This window comes from Stylophora pistillata, chromosome 1 (genome assembly GCF_964205215.1).
Source record: "Stylophora pistillata chromosome 1, jaStyPist1.2, whole genome shotgun sequence".
Classification (NCBI taxonomy): domain Eukaryota; kingdom Metazoa; phylum Cnidaria; class Anthozoa; order Scleractinia; family Pocilloporidae; genus Stylophora; species Stylophora pistillata.
In genome coordinates, this window is record NC_142519.1 from 57876613 (window position 1) to 57902620 (window position 26008).

General features: G+C 39.6%; 4 protein-coding genes and 1 long non-coding RNA gene across 7 annotated transcripts in view; 3 read left to right on the forward strand and 2 right to left on the reverse strand.

Moving 5' to 3' along the window:
* LOC111337123 (RNA-binding region-containing protein 3) overlaps nucleotides 1–1835 on the forward strand; it is a 14581-nt gene extending 12746 nt beyond the window's left edge. For both annotated transcript variants that reach the window (XM_022943356.2, XM_022943357.2), the window contains exons 12-13: nucleotides 1–9; nucleotides 865–1835. The exon at nucleotides 1–9 is cut by the window's left edge and continues 124 nt beyond it. In XM_022943356.2, coding sequence (XP_022799091.2) covers nucleotides 1–9; nucleotides 865–897 — 42 coding nt within the window. In that variant the 3' untranslated portion in view covers nucleotides 898–1835. The remainder of the gene's footprint in view (nucleotides 10–864) is intronic.
* LOC111337122 (transmembrane anterior posterior transformation protein 1 homolog) lies at nucleotides 1408–8952 on the reverse strand. Its single transcript, XM_022943355.2, has 14 exons — nucleotides 8315–8952; nucleotides 8100–8230; nucleotides 7888–8006; nucleotides 7105–7148; nucleotides 6881–6996; nucleotides 6208–6343; nucleotides 5756–5853; nucleotides 4667–4736; nucleotides 3934–4014; nucleotides 3410–3519; nucleotides 2968–3027; nucleotides 2461–2529; nucleotides 2109–2185; nucleotides 1408–1835 (listed from the first exon to the last, which is right to left on the reverse strand). The coding sequence occupies exons 1-14, from the start codon at nucleotides 8916–8918 to the stop codon at nucleotides 1532–1534; spliced, it is 2019 nt and encodes a 672-aa protein (XP_022799090.2). The 5' UTR covers nucleotides 8919–8952; the 3' UTR covers nucleotides 1408–1531.
* A 97-nt stretch (nucleotides 8953–9049) lies between these two features.
* On the forward strand, nucleotides 9050–19859 carry LOC111337148 (cilia- and flagella-associated protein 206). Of its 2 annotated transcripts, XM_022943386.2 has the most exons (17): nucleotides 9050–9289; nucleotides 9404–9487; nucleotides 9977–10067; nucleotides 10456–10557; nucleotides 11534–11620; nucleotides 12369–12527; nucleotides 13754–13846; nucleotides 14321–14436; nucleotides 14922–15041; nucleotides 15229–15333; nucleotides 15447–15533; nucleotides 15918–16028; nucleotides 16588–16730; nucleotides 17380–17479; nucleotides 18111–18254; nucleotides 18929–19017; nucleotides 19617–19859. In XM_022943386.2, the coding sequence occupies exons 1-17, from the start codon at nucleotides 9182–9184 to the stop codon at nucleotides 19756–19758; spliced, it is 1881 nt and encodes a 626-aa protein (XP_022799121.1). In that variant the 5' UTR covers nucleotides 9050–9181; the 3' UTR covers nucleotides 19759–19859. The 2 variants fall into 2 exon arrangements, with proteins under 2 accessions (XP_022799121.1, XP_088581864.1); XM_088725738.1 differs by lacking the exon at nucleotides 9050–9289 and having other exon boundaries at nucleotides 9420–9487; nucleotides 9932–10067.
* Nucleotides 17863–19274, reverse strand: LOC148743297 (uncharacterized). The gene is made up of 2 exons (XR_015988937.1): nucleotides 19135–19274; nucleotides 17863–17910 (listed from the first exon to the last, which is right to left on the reverse strand). It is a non-coding gene; the product is annotated as an uncharacterized LOC148743297 (long non-coding RNA).
* A 2087-nt stretch (nucleotides 19860–21946) lies between the features above and the next one.
* Nucleotides 21947–25072, forward strand: LOC111337126 (uncharacterized). The gene has a single exon (XM_022943360.2). It carries the CDS (start codon nucleotides 22003–22005, stop codon nucleotides 24511–24513), a length of 2511 nt encoding a protein of 836 aa, XP_022799095.2. The 5' UTR covers nucleotides 21947–22002; the 3' UTR covers nucleotides 24514–25072.
* Nucleotides 25073–26008: the final 936 nt, after the last annotated feature.

Sequence of the window (26008 nt, forward strand, 5' to 3'; positions counted from 1 at the left end):
ATTGTTGTTGTATCCTTGTTCAAAAAGTTTGCATAGAATAAGTAGCGGCTTCCTACTTTGGCGTTTGGGAACACTCTGTTGAGCGGGTGGAGACAACTTACGCAGAGCGCGAGAGACTGGTAACGAACTCATAGCGCGCTTAATTCTATTCCGTAAAGAGGCGTTTGAGGTTAAGGCAGGATCTGTGGGTGGCAGATCCTCCTTAGTACTACCGTTAGGGGTAAGAGAAAGATGAAGATGAGTAGGTAGTGTCTGAACTTTGGTCTAAAATGCTATGCACTTAAAGAAACTTTTCTTGATTTTCCTTCTCTTTTTTTTTTTTTCGATGAAACAATTTTAGTGTAATAGAAAAGCGTGATGCTGTTAGTGAGTTTTCACAGGTGCTTACCAATACTTGGCTGTGTAGCCGCGCGATGCGATTCCAGTCAAGGCCCACAAATTGACCCTTGCTCACCATAGAGTCTCCAGTAGCTCAGTGGTTAGAGCATCCGACTAGATCACGGAAGGTCGTGGGTTCAAGTCCCATCTGGGGCTCGGATTTTTCTCTTTTTTTTTTTCGGTACTGTAAAGTACGCCTCCTCTCCTCATGTCACCCAAGTTTGGTGAACAAATCACAAGAAGCTAGCGGTGTATATTTAAAGTAATTTATGACCCAGATTTTATAAGGGAGTCTAATATTTTATATGCTCTTCACCTGCCTAAACTACCTCCTCCCTCCTATAAACAAATTGTATTGAGGGCGGGGAATTCCACACCGAGTACCCTTTCTCATTAATTAGGACGTGGCCCACAACTCATTTTTCACATTGTTGTCATCTACCCGCATAAGATTATTTGCTTGTCATCCTTAATGGTGTTTTACAGCAATTCGCACGATCAGCGAAAGCAAAGGATTAAGAACATACTCGCTGCAAGTTCCAGAAGTGAAGGAGCTGCAAAACCCAAATGAAATGCAGTAGCCGGACGGTGTGACCATAGCCAAATGTTACAAAGGGAAGGGAGGTTCGCTGTCACGTGATTCGTCCCTCCAGTACCGCGCCGTACAAAATGGGAGGTGATGGACACAAGCGTAGAGTTAAGTCTGGGACCAAGATCTCTCAGGGGGTAGAGGTGGATCACACTGGTATGGTTCGGGTTTTCTAACAGAATGAGCTGAAGATTGGACTTAATGAAAGCAAATGGCGAGAAATCTTAATCTGGCAATATGTCCTTCTTTGTGCACTCAATTCTCTTAACTACATCTGCAAGAGGGCGTTACATTTGACCCGTAGAATTTAATTTGATGACGCAATTGTGACGAGAGAGAGTTATTTGTTGTTAGTGACTAGTTGATGGATCGACCAATCAGAGTCAAGTATCGAAATTATGTGTGTCATCAGTGTAATACATGACAGGAAGAGCCTGGTGTTCAGTAATAACAATTTTTTACTAATATATATTAAGCATTATATGTTTGGATTTGAATTCCATAAATAAATAGAAAAATCATTCCGCATTCCTGTGGGATCACTCATTTTGAGTCATGAAACTTTTAGAAAACAACAATCTCTTTACTGCAAAGTGTGTATCTATCAATTTCTGCTAGTGTTTTGGCGCGTTGCTTCGTCTGTTCACCAGCTCCCCGCGGTCCTGGGTCTTGTTTCTCTCCAACTAACGAAGTGCTCGAAGACTGGCTAGAATCCAACAAAGTCACAGAGACTTGGGCTTTGAGGTTCTGCGAGGAGGCTTGGTTACTGTGTTGTTTGTTCTCAGTTTCTACGTCCTGTTTCTGCTTCACGTACTGAGTCGCTTTGCCGAGAAATATGATGCTGTTTAAAACTTTTACTGACGTTAGGCTGTCAACAAAATACAAACTGATATTACAGTGGGAAGGGTTGGGGCAAAAAGCAGCGCTTTTCATGTTTCAGGGAAATGACCTGGTGTATGTCTTCATGTCCCTCTAATAAAAAAAAATAAAAAAATAAAAAAAAAACCAAACTCTATCATTGTGCAAAAATTTTTGACACCGGTTTCAGTCACGAAATGCAACACTTGACTTGGGATTTGTACGTTTCTACAGTATTTTGTTAGATAGTAAGAGGCTTTGTCGATTGTAAAACGTTACTTACAAGAAAAATGTGGCCAACACGAGAAACATTCCACCCAGGCCGTGTATCTTCACAGACTGCGCCACTTCCCTAATAACCTGCAAACAAGACCACAACATAATGTCAGATACCAACTAGCCTTCATAGGGACCTTACACAGTCAGGAAGGCAACCCTAGGGAAACGTTCATAAAAAAATATTGATCTTTTCGGCAAGAATTTCGCAAATTGCTCTTACTCTTACTCTTACGGCGCCACACCTCGACTTAAGCATAAGGTATGTGACAAGTGTTGCGGAAACTTAAATAATTCGCCGTCAGGATTTCCGATCTCCCTTCCCTCTCCTCCCTCTATATCTCTCTGAGGCTACTCACCAGGGATCCCAAAGGAAGAGGAATAAAACCCATTCGACGAGAAACAAGATCGAAATGATCATTGTGAGCCTGTAAAATAAAATAATAAATAAGAATTAAAAGAGATGTTTTCACGCGATGCAAAACAAACACCTCCGTCCCTACAAACCTGAGTAAGTAACCGAAACAAAAACCAAACCAGATTAATCACAACAGCTAGTCAGAACAGAGCGAAAAAAAGAGCAAAGAGCCAATAAGAACTCAAAGTAAAAACAAGCAAGGTGCTTGAAGCGCGGGAAAACGCAGGTCAACGATTAGTTTTAATTTGAATCTGATTGGTCGAGAAAGTGGCGCGTGTTTTCTAGATCAATCACAGAGCAACGTGAAGTAAAATTAAACCAATCACAGTTTACTTTTGGCATTCAATTGAAAAATTGGTCCGTAGTCTTCAAATTTATTTCTTCAAGCTGACCCCCTCTTTTATTCATGAAACTTTTAATAAAAGGAAATAGTACTCCGTTATCTTACGTTCTTCTGTCGACTTGAGGTCGCATCTTCAGCAAGGAGAGCTCTATATTCGCAGTAAACCTAAAAATAAGTTAGAAATGATAAAAAGACTAAAGAAGAATAAATTAAGGTCCTGTCCTCGTCTACAATTGCTCGCTTACCGCTAGCTTGAACCGACTGCAAAAAAAAATTGTTTCTCTCCCTGGATAGAATGAAATTCCAATGTAGGTCTCCCTCTTTACCCTGGTAGGATCCCAAACGCTTTGATAGCAAACAAACTCGTCAAGCGCGCCCTGTAAAGCGTGGGAAAATGCCAGGGTTCAAAGAGCGACTGTTGTTTCATTTCATTTGATTGGTCGGGCACCTCAGAGTGCGGATTTTTTTTTTTTAAGCCAATCAAAGGAAGCAATAGATCAAAACAACTCAAATGCCGGACTTTTGAAAGCTAACTGAAACGACATACCTCAACAGGAATATTGTTGAATTTTGTGATAAAAGCGTGTTTGATCCAATCCACAAAATACTCCGAAGACAACACAGCCAACAGATATGGACAGATAACATATAAATGTTCTGAAAATGACAAAATTTAATGAGTAGCCGAAGAAAGCTGAAGAGCAATGCTACAGATTATTATGGCTGTGAAAATTGAGTTTTAATTAAATAAAATGAATGCTCAAAGAAGCAGAGACATCGGCAGAGATTTCTGTCTTTTACGCAAGGATTCCTCGGTCTTTATTTTAAGCGACCAATGTTGCGGCGAAAACAACAATATCGCATCCGCCCTTTTTGCTTTAATTAGCCTGAGTTTGAATTTGGAGCCCTCCTATTTAGACACCTCCATTCAAGAGACCCCAAGTTAGGTCCCGACTGAAATGTTCTCATGGCATTTCTATCAGTTACCAAGGTTGAAGCGGCACCTCTATTCAGGGTACACTTGTTCCAGTCCCCAACGTGTCCCTATAAAAGAGGTTCCATAACACTCACCAGCGTTCCAGTTAAATTCTGTTAAATTCCTCAGCGTGACAATCACCACCAATACTATGTAGTAAAATCTTTCTCTGATGTCTGTGTATGAAAAAATATAGTCCTGGGCTGGGTTGTTCAAAAGTAGGTTAAGGTAACCCAGGGTTAGTGTGAAATTTGATTTCAGATCTGAAAGCTTTAAAAGAAAATTCACCTTGATTCCATTTGTCTACAATTTGATGATTAAATGCCTTAAAATAAATTGGGAAAATTATCCCAAAACGGCTTTTTATCAGAGAAATATAGAAACCTGGATTAAGATTTAACCCCGGGTTAGTGCTAATCGGCCTTCGAACAACTGGGCTCTGATGAAGAACCATGCGGGATGAAAAAAAAAACCCTACGAGACCTAGATCTTAAGTGTCAACAGGAAACAACAGTTAAACGTTATCGCAATCAGTTCATGAATTTTGGAGCGCGCTTTTCACTCGACAGCTTCGAAATGAGTAACGAAGTAATCAGATCGGCTAAAAACACCAAGAAGCTTACAGATGAAGATTCAAATCAAACAAATGTAAGCAACCTCAAGCTTTAGTTTTGTGCCTAACTGGTTGAGAATTCAGGATAACGCGAAATTTCCAGCTTTATCAAAAGCACTTTTCCGCCAAATAAAGCAGAAGAACAGTTGCGATTCATTTATTCATATTTTTTTTTTTTTTTCAGGTGAGCGGATGCCAATCTTTAAACAACCTACCGCTACACGCCATTTGAAACAAGTTGTTTTTCTCAAATCTCTTGAAAACACTTCCTTTCAGTTCCACAAACTGTAAAATCAAGAATACTAAATATCACCAAAGGCTTGAATGAGAAATAAACTGCACCCACCAAGTCAATTTTCTCTTAGTTTCTAATCATCAATCAACCGACCAGTGCCCTAGCATCTAGTGCAGGCTACGAAACTACAGTACATGTAACTTTTGTTTTCGTAAGCGCCAAATGACGATTACTCATTCTTGTTTGAATTGACAAAAAGTTCGATTCATAAAACGTTCCCTTCACCAAACGCAAAGTTGTCGGGGCACTTCCTAGTCTCAGTGAGACATATTACTACTCCTGAAAGACAACCGCTAAGTTAAGTTTTAAAGCGAAAAATATATGTAATAATAATAATAATAATAATAATAATAATAATAATAATAATACTATTAAAAATAATAACTTGTATTTATACAGCGCTCATATCTTGAACACATAGCGCTTTACAACAGTGTGCGGGGGACTTTACCAGACTGCTAAGCAGTTTACAATGAAATGAAGGCGATTATAACAGATGCCCCCTCCCCCCAATTCCCAGTAACCAGGCCAGACCACATCACAGTAATCTCGTGAATTGGGTTCTTTAACGTCCCCTGCCTAACCAAACTAACTAATAAATAGATGCAGGAGACGGGACCTCCATTTATTTGTCCCTATCCGAGAAGACTAGCATATCTAACCATTTCTTGATCAATGTTATAGAAAGGTGGCATATTTTTCTCAATTATTTTAAGACGCTGAGTGTTGGTCCGGCCGGGGCTCGAACCCTCGACCTCCCGCACAACAGTCCGGCGCTTAACCAATTGAGCTAACCGGGAGGCGGTTTATATGTATCTATTTAATGCTGTTTCACGTGATGAATATTGACAAGACTTCCAGTAAGGCACCTGTTTACGACTAACATCATTGTCAACAGCCAATTTTCAGTCGTATTGGCGACCAGCTGATCGCAATTTCGGATCCTAATGCGCGCCACATCATTTTCCACAAAAACTAATCTTAAGAACTTTAACAGTAACTTTCTTACCTGGTTTGACACCATGATTACTAACAAGGCTTTGTTGTGTGAGTTCACAGCAACATTGAGACAGATAGCCTGAAACAGCACCAACACCGCATGGAAAACTAAAAAAGTTAAGGCAAATGGCTACATAGGGTTGAGTGGTTCTTTCCTGACCTACATACGGGGTCATACTCCTTGGGATCATCTAATCAGCCCCAGGCCTCCATGCTGCACCTGGCTAGCTGCTGACTGATATTTAGCTGCCATATGACATGACCACTTTGTTTGGTCCGGGGCTTTGTTTCAGTTGTTTGTTTGAACCCCTTTTTTTCTCATGAAAGATACCAAACCAAATTCATTGTCTTGTTTGCTCACTGTGTTGTGCGAGATGGGTGTGGCAGGGGATAATTATGAAGTATATGAGCCTTAACTAATCCACTGAGAAAACATCTTTGCGTGATTCATGTAAAGGATACACACATACACTACAGCCATTACAAAATGTGGAATGATCCCAATGTGTTCCCTTCTCCGATCTTTTGGTTCTGTTGCAGTCCAGAAGAGAGCATCTAAAATGTCTTGACCCACAGATGAAAAGAGTCTGTCTGCAATCTGTAGAAACAAACATGACAAGAATGTTACTATTCCTGAAGTATGAACTTTGCAAATGGAAAATTGGCAATCTAATGCATGCCTGCATCAGCACCTTCTTAATTGTTTTGATGACAAAAGAACTAAAAAGCTGAAAAGTTTCATCTATCTAAACTGCATAATTCTTCTTTTATTCTTGTATCACATTGCAAAATTAAATCTTACGTCAAGAATGAGTCAACCTAGCCCCAATTGAAGAAGTAATACTAGACTATGAGTAGCCCCTCCTTTTCCACAAATTTCATAACGCAAGTCACAAAAAATAGGTGAAAAAAATTCATATCAGCGCACCAAGTGGAGCTCTCTACTTTTTGTGCCTTTCATTCCCGGAGTTCTGCACTGCTCTCTAACTTCAATTTTTTTTTTTACCACTTTCTTTGTGACTTGTGCAGTGGACTGCCAAAAAGGAGAAACTATGCATACTTTAAAGAAGCACCTATCAGATTACCTGAGTACGAAGATTTACTAAATCACGTGAATAAGTTTCATCAACTGTACCTCTAACATGTTGTAAATGACATAAAGTTTGATGACTGATTGTCCACGAACAGTGTGATACAACACCGAGAAATCCACATGGGTTAGAAGCAACCAACAGGTCACAAGAATGGACCCTGTCAATGATTCAGAAAAATAAATACAAAGGTTACTGGAAGATATATGAGAATACAAAAACAGTAGTTAAAAGCAAAATCAAACCTTCTGATAAAACATAGACCTACCTTTTAACAAGTCACACATCTGAACAGGCTGTAGCATCCGTGACCTGTGGAATGAAAAAAATTAAGGGTAACAACCTGCGAGATAAACACCGAAATATTTTGGAGTTATGCTATGGTTGGTGCATGTTAAAAAATTAAGTCAAAATTTTCAAATCCACAGGGCAAGTGGAGTGTGAGAGTCAAGTCAGTCAGTGAGACAAATTGAAAGACTGACTGACTGACCCTCTGAAACCAACGTAACCACAGACTAACAGAGGGACGAATAGACAGACAGAACTGGTTTGAGATGGGTATCAACCAGAAAGCTTTCTTTAGATCTTATCATAAATAGTGTTGGCAAAATGATTTGTTCCATCAATCACCATGTTGATTTCAGGGCTGTGGTCTAGCAACACCCTGGTGCCTTACTTTTGCTCTTAGGCAACTCAGGAATCTTAGTTTTCTTCATAAAAAGCATACGCTGGGCACCCTAGATTTCACAGTTTCAAAGCACTGGGCTCCCTTCTATTTTTTTAAGAGCACAGTCTTGGATTTATTCAATGGAAAGCTTCAACTTTGAAATACTTCACAGGACCTTGATATTGTCAAAGGGTTGTGTGTATGGACTGTGACAAATACATTGGTAATGAAGTATCTTGATTGTTGAACAAATTCTCCCATCAGTACCTTAGGAAATGTCTAAAGAACTGTATGGAGAATATGCATACTGATGTTAGGGTGTGAGGGGTTCACAGGCAGACACCAGTTTGAAAAGTAAATTACGCCGCATGGCTCTTTACTTACGTTCTACAAAATAACAGCCCTGTAATGATCTTGTACAGAGCAACAACCAAACGAACTGGAAGGAATGTAAACATGAACAGGAAACAATCCAAACACAACATGAACCCAAACACCATCAACTGCAAAAAAAAAAATTAAAATTTTACTGATAGTCAAATCAAGTTGTTGAGATACAACACGATGATCATGTACTGTTCGCATCTACAGTGTACCTTCTCAAATTCCCTTGGAATCTTCATGAACGTGTACACTTTCTGGCGTCTTTCTGTGTATTTTTCTTCTTCTAGTTCCATGAGCTTTCCACTGAAAACTTCTGCTGTGAAGTACTTCATAAATGACAGCTCTGAAACAGAATTATTATCTTTTAAAAAATTTTCTTTCTTATTCTGAAAGTGCGAGTTTCAGAAATTTTACGCCGTTGACTTACTTCTCAAACCATCACCGAGTTTCTCCTCAGAGGAAGCCTTCGTTATTTGAGGAACATCTCTATGCGGGTCTTTCTGGTATGATTGCATTTCTGGTTCCATTGTTTTTAAGGATTGAAAGTTACTTTTTGGAAATCTAGCATCTTCATTCAGACAGCCCACCCTCTCCTGTCGTTGCAGTTGTTTTTGTTGCGCTTGGTACAGCTGTTCTTGTTGTTGTAAAAATCTGTGTCTAAACTCTATCTCTTGCGTCTTCTCATCTATATAAAATCCTCCTGGTTTTATCGTATCTTCACGTTGAGTTTCTTCCTCGAAATCCAACGACATTCTCTTAGCAACGCTTTCCTGATTCTCGTATTTCTCATCAACACCAACAGCATATTCGACAGACTCTACGTGATCGTGCCCTTCAGCAGTGGAGGTATTCGGCAAACTTTCGAAGCCATGGTCGGTTTTCTCCTTCAATTCCGTACTGTTTTCGTCAACGGGATTCGAGCATGGGTCAAAAACATCTGTGTGAATAACGACCTCGGTGTCCAAATCGTTAGTGGACGCTGTTGAAGCCGATGAAAGAAAATTTCCCTGTTCTTTTGCAAGATCAGCCATGTTGTTTACGTATTCTCGTTCCCAGAGCCACTGGTTTGAAGAAAGTAAATATCATGGTACGCATGTACGTCAAAATAGTTCCGCTAGCCAGTAGTGTCGTGGTAATGTCACAAAAGTCTCCAGTATCTCGCGGAATTTGTTACCATGACACCTCTGAAAACTTTTTCATGGCGGCATTTCCCGTCGATCTGTAAAGTGCTTTCAGAATCATCAGCAACAGTACTGATGTTGTGATATCATTTGAGGGGAAAATTTTTAGGAAAATGTCTAGAGCACAAGCTGAGAGTGTCATAAAAAATATAATACGTGAAATCGCGCAAGAATGCGCCAACAAAGGCCAGGCGGTTTCGGAAACTCTCGTAGCATTTATGGTAGATACTTTGATGTTGACAAAATATCGGCCCTGTTTTGTCTTTGCTTTGTCCAATCAGTTGAGTTAAACGCTTCCTTCTAGTGTTAATCCTGTGTATTGTATTTAATTTCAGGTTAAAGCAGTAGTCTTGGACCCTGACAATGAATTTAACGTGGACAGAACTTTGACCAAAGATGATGTACAAAAACTCATTATGGTAGGTACAAGATGGCGACAAGATATGCCAATGTATTGTGTGCATTTCATTGTTCAGCTTGTAGTTAAAGTGATCCGATTTGCTTTTTTCTTATCAGTAATAGTTTTGGTGCAACTGTGTATAAACCTGGGATTGGAAAATTCGTCAGAAACAATGTCATCAGATCATATCGTATTTCAATGTACAATTTTTAGCAAAATTAGTTTATCTTCTTTCCAGTCTCGTGGAAACCCTATTAATTTTCACTCTGCTGGAGCGATTTATTCATTTCTCACAAAAATATGCCGAAACTCTAAAAACACCCAACCGGATGAAAATTAATAGGGTTTCCTAACTAAAGGAGAATATTTACCTCCTACTTATAAAAATTTAATTGTATAACTTTTAAGGGTGGTTTCAATTTTCAGCTGCGCTTTTTTGAAATGCGTTTATCTCTTGGTCCAGCTGTCTCTTCACTGACAGATTGGAACATATTTGATTTGTTTACAGCTTTGTGTGGATAGACTGTTGGACTCACAATCTCCTTCTTTGGATACAGTCAAGATGCAGGTTTATTTTGACATGAATTATACCAGTCGAGGTAGGCACAAATGTTGTCAAATGTTTTTTGGGAATCTGTAGTTAAGATTGCATACACTGACAAATTCACTGTCTCTACTGACTCTTTGCTATCCTTCAGAGGGACAGGATCTTCCCTTCCCCCACCCCCTCCCTCCCAGATCTTGGGAGTATATGGTTAAAAATACCAGTCAAATTTTTGTCTCAGACATCCAGACATGATTCTTCTCTCTCATCTATCATTTCTTTTCCTTATCGATTAGCAATGCATATTTTTTAGTTTAGTTTTTTCATGTGCAGTCAGATTGATTTAATTTCTTAGGTGAACACAAATAAGATCCTAGAATTGAATTCAAATGAATGAACATTCTAATAAAACTGCTGTATCTCTCTTCCTTTTAACCTTGCAGCTGACTTCCTGGAAGAGCATAGGAGGGTTCTTGATCAGCGACTCCAACCAGTTATTAGGGAGATAACTGACAGCCGTGCAAGGACTAGAGATGAATTAGAGGGTCTGTACAGTTGATCATTAATAAAACTTCAAATTTTTGTGGAAAAGTTCCCCTAGGGATAACAATTTTATGACCAAAAATGAGCCTATAAATTTAATTTTTATCTACATGGTAGTCAGGCCAATTGAAACAGGGGTTTTGAAATACTTAGATTTTTCTTCAATGGTGATGGATCATGGATTTCCTTACCATTCATGTTTCTTTTGGTTGGAGTATCAGGCTTAGCTAGTCACTCACAGACTGAGATAATTTTATATAGCCCGTGGATTTCCAAGTATGGGGCTCTCTGGATCTCTCGCATTGGGGGATAGTTGATTTGCAAGGTTAAAAGGTAGTGTTTACATTCGAGCTAAGTGGCACATCCAGACAGAGTTTATCCAGTTCTACACCCCTTGAGCACTATGGCATTCAATTGCAGGTGACTCCCTCGTCATTTTGTCGGGCTTGCTATAAGAGGTTAGTTTTGTAGAACCCACTTACACTCCTAAGTGGAGAAAGGCACTGTTAGGGTGGAGTGTTTTGCTCAAGAACACAACATGAAGTCGTGGCTAGATCTTGAACTCTGACCTCTTAACCCAAAGTCCTGCAGTGTGCTAACAATTAAGCTATGGCATCTCTTTAATGTCTGTTTATGAGCCGAGTGACTTATCAGTCAGGTGTTTAACTTCAGTTTCCATAGCATGAAGCAACTAGGAGTATTTCTACTTCCCCTGGATAGAATGCTAGTCCATTTCAGGGTTACCTCCAGCATTAAATTCACTTGTACCCATCATGAACACCTGGGTGAAGAGGCACTGTGAGTCAGAGTCAAGTGTCTTGCCTAAGAACACCATGCAATATCCCCAGCCAGGGTTTGAACCTGGACCACTGAATCCAGAGTTGAGCGCACCAACCATGAGGCCACTATGCCTCCGCTTATGTTTTCTAGAACACTGTAAATTTTAAATTAATTTATCAAATTTTGTTTTGTCTCCAGGTTTGTACAGGAGAGTGGTCTCATGTGTTTTGCTGCGGTCTGGTCTGGGTTCTCCAACTGACATTGCTGTTGTGAGAGAAGCCACAGGTATTTAATAAGCTTCTGATAAGGTTTCCACTCTATTAATCCTGGACACCCTTATATCAGTATAGATATTCTCCATACTGTTTTCTATACATTTTCTAAGGTGCTGACAAGGAGAATTTGTATAACAATCAAAAACTTCTTTAGTTAGTGATGATTTCCATTATTCTTGTGACCTTGAGGCATGATAGCAGGTGGATTTTGGCGGGGCGAGTGGATATTCCTGTCGGTTGTTCAGGCCGCCATCTAGAATTAGAAAAACAGTGGAGAGTTGGGGCGAGGTAAAAATTTTACCAGGCAAGTTGGAGGGAGAGAGAAAAATTGGGGAAGGGGGAGGGGAAAGAAAAATCCTGTTTTCCCTCCCCATCCCCCCACCCACACCGACATTCTCGTATTCTCGCCCCAATTCTCCCAGTCAGCAGCGAATCCAACATGGCGGCTAAACACTCGAAAGATGAAAACCACCAAAACTGCCTGCACTGCAGGCTAAATGCATGATTTAGGGGTCATGTTGTAATGAGAAATGAGATGTAAGTCACACTTAAAGGTCAAAGGGCTCAAAATATCCCTTTTTTTATGGTTCAATAACGAACTCATAAATTGGTTATTGAGTGTGCCGCAGGATTTCTTCACTATGCCATCTGAACATCTGTTAATACCAGTTAATTATGGAAAGGATGTATCTGACTTTTCCTTCATTACGCGGTGTGCTCTAAGACTTTATTAAGCTGGTACATTCTTGTTGTTGCAGCTGCTTTGCAAAGTGTATTCCCACAAACAGAACTGGGAACTTTTATGTCTCTTACAAAGCGTGACAAGGAACGACAGCTGAATGAGCTTGTACTAATTGTGACAGGGATCAGACTTTTTAATCGTGAATGTGGCAAAGGAGGAGAGGGGATCGATGACTGTGAGTTTTGGACTCATTTTCACATCACAAACAGTTTGCTTCTACAGGGTTTTATAACATAACCAAAGCAAAGCGCGCGCTCTGATTGGTCAATTTAGCGTCCCCCATTTGCCCATGGGTGTACGCTGTTGACGTGAGCAAATGCAAAGACTATTTTTCCGCGCGCGCTTGTTTTTTGTGGCCGCTTAAGATTTGTTAAATAAAAGGGAATTCTTTAGCTACAATGTATCAATGTTATGTTATAAAACAAATGGTAAACACCACAGCGTACACTACTGAGTTATGGATACACTTGGGAGGTTTGCTAAGCACTCAAGAAGCTAGAGTCCCTCTCGGCTATCGCCTCGAGCGACTCTTACGCTTCTTTCGTGCTTAGCAACCTCCCGCGTGCATCCATAACTCAATAGTGTACGCTGTGGTGTTTACCATTTGTTAATTGTGAAAGGGCTGGTGGAACGAAACTTTGATAATCACTCTTAAAATTTGAAAGCTGGAAGTCTTTAGCTCATATGAGACCCTGAAACTCTTGACGATGAACAATCTTCAAAAGGCAAACCATTGTAATGTTTTGTATTTTTCTTCGTCAGGGTGGTTCCTCAGAAAAAAAAGTTATCAAAGAATTTTTCCATAAATGTTCTCTGCCAATGTCTGTTGCGAAAAAAATACATCGGTTCACCGTACATTTTGCGGTAGCTGGAAGTAACACTTGAAAAAAACTTGATAGGTCAAAAGTCTCGAGCGTATGGAACAATTTGATATGTAATTTGTGAAAAAATGACGCAATTATAATCGACTCAAAACTTTTCTCAATTCGTTGCTTTTAAGGTCACAATTTGTATCATCAAGTAACGGGCTTCGTGCACACTTTTAGTTTTATCTTTTTTTTCATTTTGGTGAGTCTTTTTCAATTTTCATGATTTTATAGATTTAAATTAATGTACACCAAAATTATGCAATGAAAAATATGGGTTACCACGCTCGTTCTCGAGTTAAAGACCATCGTACCCTTTTACTCATTGATAGAAAAGCAATACCGTGTTCTCGGAGTGCGCGTGCGCGTATACGCCTGATTACGTGATTTTTATGCGCAGTGCAGGATGCATATTGCAATACTGAGGAATCACCTTATGAAGACTCGTTGAAATGCAAACATTCCCTGATATTAAATCCCATATTCCTAGATTTCAAACACTTCTTTGTAATAAACATCTGTTTCTTTTCTTTAGTACCTGCCATATTAAGTGAAGCTGTTCCAGCCACGACACAGAATGTTCAAACAGAAATTCAAAATACAACCAAGCTGGCGTTTAAATATACTGGTAAGTGTTCAAACCAAGGCTAATTTTAACCTGCAATTTTAAAGTTTTGTGTGCTTTCGGTTATTTAGATGGCGCGTTGTAAATGGTTTGAAAAATCATAAACTTTCAAAACAAAGAGAAACATCACAGAGAGCCAATGAGAACTCGATAAGAAATAAGACTGCTGCCCAAAGCGCGGGAAAACGCAAGCGACCAGGTGGTATTGTTTGATTCTGATTGGTTGAGGCGGTAGCGTGAGTTTTTTTAGACCAATCATAGATAGTAGGGCAGAACGATGCAGTTCTGAATTTCTTTGATTCTGATTGGTGGAGATGATGGCGTGTCAGCTTTCTCTGGCAATCACATAACAAAGGAAAGTAAAACCAAAGCATTCTCGGATAGCTTTAACACTCAATTGTAAATTGCTTTAATTTTGTCGGTTTTTTTTTTTCTTTAGCTGTTACTCAACTGAAAGTTCTGATTTTTTTTCTGCAGCGCTAGTTGAAGACGTTGTCGCTAACAAGAAATCACCGGAAGGATTGAATTTAAACTTTATTAAAGAAGCTTTGATTAACACACGGCAACATGAAGCATTTCTTTCCATCTTATTGGTGAGTTCCTAGCGCTCTATATGGAAAATTTTATGGCTTACTCTTTTCTTGAAAGGTCTATCTGTTTATCGTGTTTTCATGTTAGCTATTACTGAATTCTTTCTTTTTGAAGAGATTCACCTGCTCAAGATTTACCTCGCTTAAATAACATGTTGCTTTGGCGAAGGTGTTGGTATGAAGCGCCACAGAAAATGTCAAAAAGTTAGTAGTTAGAGCAATTTTCAATCGCGCCTTGGTTTCCGCGTTTTCCCGCGCTTGTCTTTACTCTGATTTTCGATTGGGTTCTTGTGATACTAAGCACTCTTCTGATTGGCTGTTGTTTCCTCTTTTGGTCTCTGACACCCATTTGAAGAGTACCCTGCCCAGTATACTTGTACGCTAAACCAAAAATTCATTTGGGTTTCCGACTAAACCTGTTCTTTGGAGTTTGTCCTCGTCTTCAAGTGTGTAATACCTTTATAATCCATTCACATCTCTATCAACAGAATGATGTCGTTGGCTGTGCACAACAAGTAGAGGCCCTTGAATCTCAGTTTTCAGCCGGAATGGAAGCTTTGAAAAACACAGTACAGTCCAAAACTGCTGTGCCTACGGCTCAAGTTTATGTAAGTACCCTCTACAAGAGATAGTAAAGCGACCTTTATTTTCAATGTTTCTGTAATATTGTCAATTTTAACTACAATAATTTGCAGGTAAAGCTACGAAAAAAGGACTACATTTGCATTTAGCACGCTCGCTGTAGAGTCTGTGCAGTGTTTGATCGTTTTCCTTTTTATTATTTATCACTGTTAGCCCCAGTTTATCACACTGGCTCATTTGTGGACTGGCTTTCAAGATGAAATGGTCCTTTTAAGTGTTCTTAGTAACATCTTAGCGAGTTTGGAACCCTTCACTAAGGTAAGGGGAGTATTTTCAATTTGTTTCGAAGTATCTAGACACGATGCAAGAGTGGAAGTATTTTGTTAAATACTGTGAAGTTAATTTCCGAGGAAATTTCTTTCCTTTCAAAGATACACAAGGAAGTGTTAACAGAAGAAGTCTTACAGCCATTCACTGATGGATTGGAAATCAGAACTGATGATCAGAGACTAGCAGATGTGAGTGGTTTTCTTACTTGAGAATAATGACATAGAAATAGAAATTTACCGGTGGAAGTTCCACTGGGTGGCTCTTCTTGTCCACTGTTTCCAGGTCGAATTGGAATTTGGAATGTTGGTTTTTACAGAGGGAAGGAAACCGAAAGACCCGGAGGAAAACCCTCGGAGCAAGGACGAGAACCAACAACAAATTCAACCCACATGTGGCACCAGGTTCGGGAATCGAACCAAGGCCAAAGCGGTGGGAGTTGACCGCGCCGTGCCCGCTCTCCCTTGATCAGTAGTAATCTGAGTTCCGTTGGCTTTCACGCTAAGCTACGTCCTATGACTTGTCGAGAATAATTTATTTTTCTCAGGTTAATTATTCTATTTTATTTCTATCAGAGTTCTTCAGACGATTATAGAATTGATCGCAAAGAAATCGAGAATCCCAAGATTGAACTATTGTTTCATGAGACTACAAAGAACTTCGACAAGCTACCGATACAGTACCGGGTCAGTATGTAACAATATTATACGCCCTTTCTCCCTGGCCAGTGTAGTCCACTGCATTAGTCAGTGGGAATCAGCGAAGAACAAAAGCCAAGTCCGAGCTGCGTGACCTTAAGAAGCACTACGCGTGCGTGGATCGCTCTAACAGTCGCGTAGCGCTGGTTTTTTTGTTTTTTTGTTTGTTTTTGTTTTTGTTTTGGCCGATTTCTATTAACTCGCACGACAGAGTATGCACGTGGTCTATGAAAATATAAATGTTGTCGGCAAGCTCAATAAAGCAGAAACTTTCGTCATATCAAAGGCAATAAGTACTGATATATGGTCCCGGCTGGCGATATGTTACTGAGCCGTGCTAAATTTTTTATTCATCTTAAAAAATTAAGCTAAAATTTTTGTAGTTTGTCATTTACAATCCCTGTGAATCTCAAATCATTCTTATTTATCTCTGGTCTATTTTATCGTCTTTGTTGCTTGTCTAACCTAACAAATGATCATTTTAAAGTTTTTACTCTCATTCTGGTTTGACGCAGTTTGATGAGCATTTTGTTATTTCCATATTCAGGGTTTTTGTGGATGGTCGCTTGTTGTGTACGATCGTTTATTGATCCCATCCAACCCAGGGAATGGTGTTCTACGTTATAAAGACAGTTACTACGCCTTCTGTGATAAACAAGCTGCTTACGAGTTTTCCAATGCTCCCGAAAGGTATAAAGGCTACTTCTTGAGGCTTCTTTGTTCGCAATTTTGTTTGTACTTGAGAGCAATTTTAAACTATCAGCTATCGCCTTGATTCTGCTTCACCTCGCACGTGATTCGTGTGGTAAACTCGTACCTCCCTTTCAACCCATCAGAAGAAAAGCTGATCATGAGAATTTGATGTAATTTGCCGAGATTACTTGCAAAACCTAGACCGCTACAGGCTCGTTGTCTACGATAAAACTCATACGATTACGAACGTAGTGGACTAGCCTAGTCGTTACTGTTAGCCGTGTAATCGTTTGCCACGATATTGTTTCCAATCCCTTGGCAATATTCCCCTTAAAAGATGTTAGTGGCAGTCTAGGCAGGAAAATGTTCAAGTTACCGAAGAAATAGACTTGTTAATGAAAAAATGGTTCTGGGAAGGATTGTTATCTTGTTGTTGACTAGAAACAATACTCTCGGCTAAAGAAAATGGGAAGGGCTTCAGACAAAATTCTACTCCAGCTAGTTTTTCCGAAATAACTGTTCGTCATTAGTATGTTTTCTAAGTGTTGCAAAAGGTTTTTGTACTGAAGAATGCATTCAACGAAAAAACATTGTTGAGTGAATGCAACTTGTCTAAAAAACATCCTCTCTGTGTTTTTCTTTGAAGTTACATCAATGGAGTCGCAGAAGCGGCTAAGAAGTCTCCCGAACTTATTCAGCTTCTGGAGCTGCACACACAGTTTGCTTCCATCACACCGTACGCTCAGGTAATCTAATGACTACTTTGGGTCTACTTACAGATTTTTTAAGAAAATCTAACAGTGTTGACCTCTCCAATTGGATTGACACGTTAAACAGGAACAGTTTAAATACAGCGGTTACTCTTGCGTTTGAATTTTCTCTACGACAGCTCACATGAAATTTCCCTTCAGTTTACGCTTGCCTTAGCATCTCACGTGTGAAGTACGTTTAAGAGATGCAGTTTCAAGTAAAACGAGAAGAAAAGTGTGTACTCATTTGAGCGGCGTTCGCAAGACGTTTATACAAGTAACAGTAGCGTAGCTAAGGTAGGGGTCGGGGAAGTTGGGATACCTCCACTCTATCAGACTTTTAGGGTTTTATGCCACTTGTCGTATGCAACTACACAATATGAAGTATCACACGTCACTTTTCCTTCATGTTTTTCAGTTTGTTCAGGCTATGATAAAAAAGAAAAAAATTTGGGAATCAGAGTTAAGACCTCCCTCCCCGGCCTGTCTGATCACACTATAACTTATTTACAAGAAATTATAAATAGTTTATAATTCAGTCTTGTTAACAAGGTCTACAGAATGTCTGTAGAAGGTACTTACGAATGTGACAGTCAATAAGAATTTTTATATTGATCTTGTGCATCAGGGTAAAGAACCTGGGCGTATGATTGAGGCGCCCGTTACAAAGTGTGACAGTGGAACACAAACAGACACTCACTTCATGGAGACAAATATTGTCAAGTCTTACGAGTGGAATGAATGGGAGCTGAGGAGGAAAGCTCTTAAACTGGTGGGTTGGAATTAGGACGCATTTTATCATCAAGTTTTCCTGTGCAAGATCTCTTAATCTGAAGTGCAGGCGAGTTTTTAGCGAGCAAGCACTCAATATTGCTAAATGTGTTATCACCATCTTGGATTTCTGAAACAGAAACAGATTGGAGAGAAAAAGAACGTTTCTAGCCAGGGCCTGAGTGAACGACAGTCAAAGGAACGGGGGCTGATGGGACAGAAAAAGCGTCTCGTCTTATATCTTCCCTCCCTCTTTTCGTTTAGTCTCCAGCAGTACGTCTGTACTGCAAGCTTAGATCTTGTCACTTCATGGGAAAGAGTAGCTCGATATATGCACTAGACTACGAGAGTGAGGCGCTCCAAAATATAGCCTCACTCACAGAACTCCCGTGGCGCGTCGACGTCAATTTTTTTCCCTTGAACTCGCGCGACCGGGCTTCGCCGAAAAGAAAGCTTGTCTCACTGGTGCAGAATTGGAAACCCTCATTATCAAGTTATCTAAATTATTGTTAAATTTCTTAACAAAGCAAGGCAAGGAAACTTGTCAAGACAACTTGCGGAGGAAAATTGGTGTGATTACGGCTTTGGTGAGGGATTTCTACATGTGCTTCAAACTTATCTTTTTTTCTAGCTTGTTTCTACCGTTGCAGTAAGAGAATTATTTCTTTATTTCAGGCAAATCTCCGCACCAAGATCACTCATTCAGTGCAGACGAATTTGAGTAACTTTAGGAGAGACAATGACTCCCAGGTTTACCTCCCAAAGTGAGTACTTATATCTTTTAAACAACCCTTCACGAGTCTGTTTTTTTTTTAATTGTAATCGTTATTAGTTGAAGTTTTGACGATACTTTAAATGTTTTTTGCTACTTATTCACTTACCTGGGAAATTAAAGAAAGCCTTTCTTTATGAAGGAGATAAGTAAACGGTGATTTAGTAATCAAGAACCGTTCTCAGATTTGTCAGAGAAAACGAAGAAAAAGAAGACACCAAAAATGTTTGCTGGGTCACAGCTTGAGACATTGAATCTTTTGCGTTAATCACGGCAATCACTGACGTCACAGTCACATTTGCTGACGTCAGAGATTTCTACGCGCGGAAAATAGCAAATTGATATAAAGAGCAGTTGAACATTCGCGTGAGAATTGAATTGTTAGATTAATTAAAGAAAAGGGAGTTTCTCGCATAGCTTGCCTTTACAACCTACCCGAGGCGCTCACGCTCGTTCTGATACAAGCTTATTGCGTATGAATAGGACACGTGGATGGCTTGTCTTTGAAACTTACCCGAAGCGCGCATAATTCTGTCCTTATTTCTCGTCGCTTCTCAGAGGTACTGAGATTGCCTTCATTGTTATTTACAGGAATGTAGAGACACAAACCAAGCGAGAATCATCAACAAATGTTCCGAAACCGTCCACGTTCGTAGCTGGCTTGCGAGGCTGCAACTCGACCAAAACAACAATGAATATTGTGGACCTCACTCTCGATGTTGATCAAACTTAAGACACGTCGTATGCATGTACACCACTAGTTGTTCGTGACAAACACTTTGTAAATAATATTTTGCATTAATAAATTCTTTGTTCAGTTTTGCAAAAATAAAATCAGTGTGTTGTTACATGTATTAGTAATTAACCTCGTTGACTGGAGCTGAGCCGTAAAGATGTTCAAAAACTAATTTTGAACAGCAGGAGTGCCAAAGGTCAATCAAACTTAATGGGGCCAATTCATCCCTTTAAGCAAAAGAAGAAAAACTTTAAAAATCGTGCAACTCTATAAATTTCGCCACTAATGGCCAAAATTACAAATCGGCCACTAATGGCCTGAATCACAAATCGGTCACGAGTAGCCAAAATCGCAAATCGGCCACTAAAGGAAAAAACGCACATCGGCCACTGGTGGAAAAAATCGCAAATTGTCCACTAGTAGAAAAAATTAATCTTCCACTAGTGGCAAAAATTGCAAATCGGCCACCAGCGAAAACGATTCCAAATCGTCCACAACTGGAAAAAATCGCAAATCGTCCACTTGTGGCCCAAATTGCAAATCGTCCACTACTGGAAAAAATTGCAAATCGTCCACTAGTGGCCCAAATCGCAAATCCTCCACTAGTGCCCAACATTCAAAATCGGCCACTAGTGGGCAAAATTCCAAATCATCCACTAGCGGAAAAAATCACAAATCGTCGACTAGTGGAAAAAATCGCAAATAGGCCACAAGTGGCCAAAATTGCAAATCGTTCACTAGTGGGCGAAATCGCAAATCGTCCACTAGTGGCAAAACTGATTACAAATCGTCCACTAGTGGAAAAAATCGCAAATCGTCCACAAGTGGCCAAAATTACAAATCGTCCATTAGTGGCGAAAATCGCAAATTGTCCACTAGTGGCCAAAATAGGAAATTTTCCACTAGGGGCAAAGATGGCAAATCGTCCACTAGTGGCCAAATTCGCAAATCGTCCACTAGTGGCCAAATTCGCAAATCGTCCACTAGTGGCCAAAAGTGCAAATCGTCCACAAGTGGCCAAAACCGCAAATCGTCCACTAGTAGTTAAAATCACAAATTGTCCACTTGTGGCCAAAATCGCAAATTGTCCGCTAGTGGCCGAAATCGCAAATCGTCCAGTAGTGGCCAAAATAGCAAATTCTCCACTGGTAGCCAAAATCGCAAATAGTCCCCTAGTGGTCAAAATCGCAAATTATCCACGGTAACGTTTAACTTGTACTTTCTACGGTTTTCTGTTTACAGGGTCTTCGTTTTCGTTTTCGTTTTCGTAGTACGAAAACGAAGACCGGGTCTTAGGTCTTAGGTCTTCGTTTTCGTAACACCCAGCCCAAACCTGCTAGCTCAAATTTCGTATTATGTAATGTATTTGTCTTCAATAGGTTTTGGTTCAATGGGTTTTCGTACGATGGGATTTTGTACGATGGGTTTTCGTACGATGGGTTTTCGTTAAATGGGTTTACGTACTATGGGTTTTCGTTCAATGGGTTTTCGTACGATGGGTTTTAGTTCAATGGGTTTTCGTACGATGGGTTTTCGTTCAATGGGTTTCCGTACGATGGGTTTTCGTTTAATGGGTTTTCGTACGATGGGTTTTTGTTCAATGGGTTTTCGTACGATGGGTTTTAGTTCAATGGGTTTTCGTTCAATGGGTTTTCGTACGATGGGTTTTCGTTCAATGGGTTTTCGTACGATGGGTTTTCGTTCAATGGGTTTTCGTACGATGGGTTTTCGTACGATGGGTTTTCGTACGATGGGTTTTCGTTCAATGGGTTTTCGTACGATGGGTTCCTGCTTCCGATGAGTCCGCATACGTTTGATGACATTGAGTTTGCATTTGATTACTTTGGAACTTCGATTAACGGATTTGACAGTTTGTTTGACGGAGATGTCTATCGATTTGATTACTTCCACATTTGGAATACCAAGTTTGAGCAACAGATTTGACACATTTTGTTCGATGAATTTTGTCACATGTCTGACTCCAAAGATCAGCCACTAGTGGCCTAAATCCAAAAGAAACTAATAACGTCTATTTGTGTCTAAAATCAGAAATCTTCTTCTCCTCTATGAGGCAGTAGGCACAAAAATATATCAAGCAAAAGAGGAATATTTTTTTAATCTTCCAATTCCCACCACCTCCTCCCAATGTTCCCCTTGGTTTTGTACCTTAGCGAGAAATCCGAAGAACCTGGGAACTAGGAAACGTAAAATTCGAGAAGACGCTCAAGATTGAACGCAGTAATGGAATTCCTGTTACACAGTGAAGTTATACTTAACAATGGTCTTGAAGCTGTGGAAAACTATTTAAAAGCGGGAGAAGATCCTAATAAGAGGGATGACTATGGGAGTGCACCTCTGCATTGTATTAATTTTTACGACGACGAGGCCTACAAAATGGTACAGCTTCTCCTAAACTATGGCGCAGATATGTTCAGTAGAGACGGTCTTGGAAGACTACCATTCCAACATGCCTTAGAGCATGCTAATAAAGAAGCATGTCAAACTTTCGTAGACAGAGGATTTTCCTTGCAAAAGCTCGATCGTACGCGAAATGGAACTTACGAACTGCTTCATAATTTGGAGCTGTTTCGATCAGATGCTGTTGAGGTTCTTCAAGTCCTTGTAGATCTTGGAGTAGATTTATCTGCTACCCTATCCCCAGCAGGTGAAACCCTTTTGCATAAGGCGGTGGAGTCAGGGGCTTCTTTGGAGACTGTACAGTTTCTGATCTTAACAGGAATATCGGTAAATAGCACTAAGTCCTTACTGATGACACCTTTGCATACGTTGAGGTATCTAGACTGCAGCAACCCGATAGATAGATATGACGAAGAGAAATCGCGACATTCAAAATTAGTAAAACTCTTTGTGATGGAGGGCTATAAAATCAACAGTCAAGACATCTTTGGTCGAGCGCTCGTACATTATGTAACTTCTGAAATGCGACAGAGTTCTCTCTTGCAGTTTCTTGTCGGGCATGGAGCAGACGTAAACATTAAAGAAAGAAATGGTGTTACCCCCTTACACTTGGCCTGCTCTTGGAACAATACAGCAAATTTAAGGGAGCTAATTAAATATAACTGTGGGGTTAATATTGAAGACAAAAATGGAGCAACAGTTCTTCACTATGCAGTTTTCTACAACAATGCCACAGCATTGAAATATTTATTGACTCAATGTGAACCTTGTTTGGTTTCAAAGCCAGATAGTTCTGGGAAAACCCCAATCCAGTGGGCAAGGTACTTTGGATATGTACAACTAATCAATATTTTGGAAGATTATTTTTTGTGTTTGGACAATGGTTTTCAACGAGGAGAACTGCCCAATTTGTTTCCACTCAAAGCTGAATTTGTTGACATCAAGAAGCAAGAGGATGTTGAAAAGATGCAATCAAAGGACTTCTCTCTCAATGAGCAGCCAATCAGAACTCTGAAAAAACTGTTAACTTCACCAGTCATTGGCAAACTACAAGAAATTCCAGAGAACCAGGAAGTTAAATCTGCAGTGAACAAAGTTATTGAACGGGTAGCAACAATTGTTTCAAAAGCCTATCCTCTGTTCAGTTTTGTGCCTGAAATCTCTGGTAGTGTCAGTGAAAAAACCAAGTGTGGATTTCCTGATGAATTTGACTTCCTGTGTACAATGGTCAAACTCGGGGAGTTTTTCCAAGAGCCAAATGTGGAATCCAGCCCCCCAATGTTTTGTCAACTGCAGCTGAAACCTGATTTGTGCTTGACATCTTCTCAGGTGTTAATGGAATACATAGACCAAGATAACAGTTTAAGGAGTGCAAAATTGATCAATGATTTCACTAATGAGCTGAACCAAGCCTTTTTTGAGGTGGAAATTTGGAATGATATCCCTTCTTTAGCACCAGTTAGTGTCTGTTTAATGGGTGCCAATGCAACAAAGATTGCACTGAAGTGGTCTGGTCAAGTTTACAGAGATCTGCTAATCAGTGTTGATCTCGTCCCTGCATTACACTTCCCCAAGTTTTGGCCTCCAAATGTCTGTGAAACCCCTTTGCTGCATCCCAAAATCAAAGAAAAAGGTGTTCATGTTGTCATGGCCCTCCACAGTGGAAGTTTTTTCAAAAGTGGAGAAAAACACTTTCGTCTTTCTTTTTCTCTAGCTGAAACTGCAATTTTCCAGGCTCTTCCAGAGCATGTTCATTCCGGTTACATTCTTGCAAAGGCTGTGAGAAGTACCTATGTGTGTTCACAAATTGCACCAGGAATTCAAACAATGCAAGGGCTACCAAGCAGTTCTGATGAAAAAAGAGACAGCAAAGAGGATACTGACCAATCACCTCACGAAGAAACTGAGGTACTGGTAAATCTGCCAGAAGATAACAGCATCTCAGCAGATAAAGTTATCTCTAGTTACTTCTTGAAAAATGCCCTTTTTCTTTTAGTAAATAAATCTTTCTGGAAAGAAATTGACTTTGATGTACAGAACAAATCAGAGGACCAGGTGATCACCTGGGCAAAGTACATTTATGACTTCCTTCACAATTGTCTCAAGCAAGGAAATCTGCCATCTTTCTTTTTGCCAGACCTTAACTTGCTTGAAAAGAACTACGACTCAGAACAGCATGAGAGAGTATTTTATGGTGGACTGGAATTCCATCCAATGGATGAAGATCTAATGCAAGATCTAGATGATGCACTGGAAGGAACAAGGGTGGATGTGGAACATTTAAGGAAACCCTTTATTAAAATGTTAAAGGGGATTCTACAGTCCAATTGGTAGAAATACACCTACCAATTCTTGTGCATTTAGATCAATTTAACTCTCCCCTACCTACCGATTCCCGTATGATTAGGAAAAAAAACAAAAAAAGTCAGCTATTATAGAAAACTCTTCAGGACTCAGTCCTAAAACAGGCAGCACATGGAAACTTTCGCAAAAAAATTCACATATTTTTGGATGACTCTGGATATGACCTCATTCTGTATGAACCTGCTGGTACTAGCTGTCAAATATCTAACCTGTGACCAAAACATGTTGGCAAGTATTGAACTACATTGTTTATAAGCAACAATTACTAAGTAAGCAATTTTCTGAATCTAGACTGATAATTCTAAATTAACTTACTTTGGAAATACCCATAATACCCATTGTCTAGGTGAAATAAGTGCTTGTAATACTGTAATTTTGACTGGAAGTCTCTGAAGTTACAAATGATTTGTGTGTGAAATGTTTCGAGTCTTGTTCTTGAAACTGTTTGCTAATTTTCTAAAATGTGAGTGGCTGTAACATGTGATTAGAGTTTGTTACTGGTAGCAAGTAAAGTTTGTTACACTTCTTAGCACCATCTCAACTCATTTTAAATTTAACAGTTTCCAATTACTTTCCCTTTCAGTGACAAACTTTGAGCCTGAATACAAAACTAAAGATTCAGTTTCATGCTCCTGTCCATCATTGTTGCAATGAAGGTGAAAAGTGGACAAAAAGAAATGCATTTGATCCCTCCACTGACAGCTCAGAATCATGACATTTTTGCACCCCTTTGATTAGGGCTCATGTGTCCTGAGTGGTCTGCAACATGATTGGCAATAGAGTGAAAGGCATATTCAGTAATGCATCTCAAACTACCCAGTTTGTAGGTTGTTGAAATTTTAAGTACCCTCTAACAGAAACTCTGTTTTTACTCAGTGAAATCACTATTTTGATCTTTGCAGCTAAAAATTGCTTACAAGAGTTTCAGTTGTTTAAATTTGCACCCATAAAAGCAGCTTTTAGCATTTGGAAGATGGCCTCCATGGAGAGGGATTGAATTGTGAAAAAGGTGTTATCTTCCTCAAATTCCATATTTAGTGATAATTTGTTGTTTTTACCTCCGAGATGAGAGTTGGACAAAAACACCAAAAAAGACCCTGAACGCAGTTGGAATGCACTTCAAACACTCCGCTACTTCATCAGCTCATTGGAAGAAATTTTGGCTCACAATATAAGACTATGACTAATCAACAAAGCTTGGAAGAAATGAAAACTAGGCTAAGCAAACACGAAAACCACAAACAAAGACAACTACATAATAAATTATAATCCTGACACCTACAATAGTTACTCTTGTTATTGTTGCATAGCATATATGACCTGGTGTCACTCATTGTCAAAAACTCCAGACAACACTGGTAATCTTGTTTGCAATTAATAGTCATTGTGTTCATTTTTTTTTTAAGACCACACATAGTCTTTTCAATACTGGTTTCAATGGGCTCTGTGATGCAACAGTATAATC

Excerpts from the sequence above, each read along its gene's own strand:
- LOC111337122 (XM_022943355.2), bottom strand. The coding sequence starts at position 8,918 with ATGGCTGATCTTGCAAAAGAACAGGGAAATTTTCTTTCATCGGCTTCA. Across the intron at positions 8,007-8,099 it reads TTCCAAGGGAATTTGAGAAG|TTGATGGTGTTTGGGTTCAT; the intron begins GTACACTGTAGA and ends TTTTTTTTGCAG. Across the intron at positions 1,836-2,108 it reads GTGTTGGCCACATTTTTCTT|CCTAACGTCAGTAAAAGTTT; the intron begins GTAAGTAACGTT and ends TTTTGTTGACAG.
- LOC111337148 (XM_022943386.2), top strand. The coding sequence starts at position 9,182 with ATGTCTAGAGCACAAGCTGAGAGTGTCATAAAAAATATAATACGTGAA. Across the intron at positions 9,290-9,403 it reads AAACTCTCGTAGCATTTATG|GTTAAAGCAGTAGTCTTGGA; the intron begins GTAGATACTTTG and ends ATTTAATTTCAG. Across the intron at positions 10,068-10,455 it reads CATGAATTATACCAGTCGAG|CTGACTTCCTGGAAGAGCAT; the intron begins GTAGGCACAAAT and ends TTAACCTTGCAG.
- LOC111337126 (XM_022943360.2), top strand. The coding sequence starts at position 22,003 with ATGGAATTCCTGTTACACAGTGAAGTTATACTTAACAATGGTCTTGAA.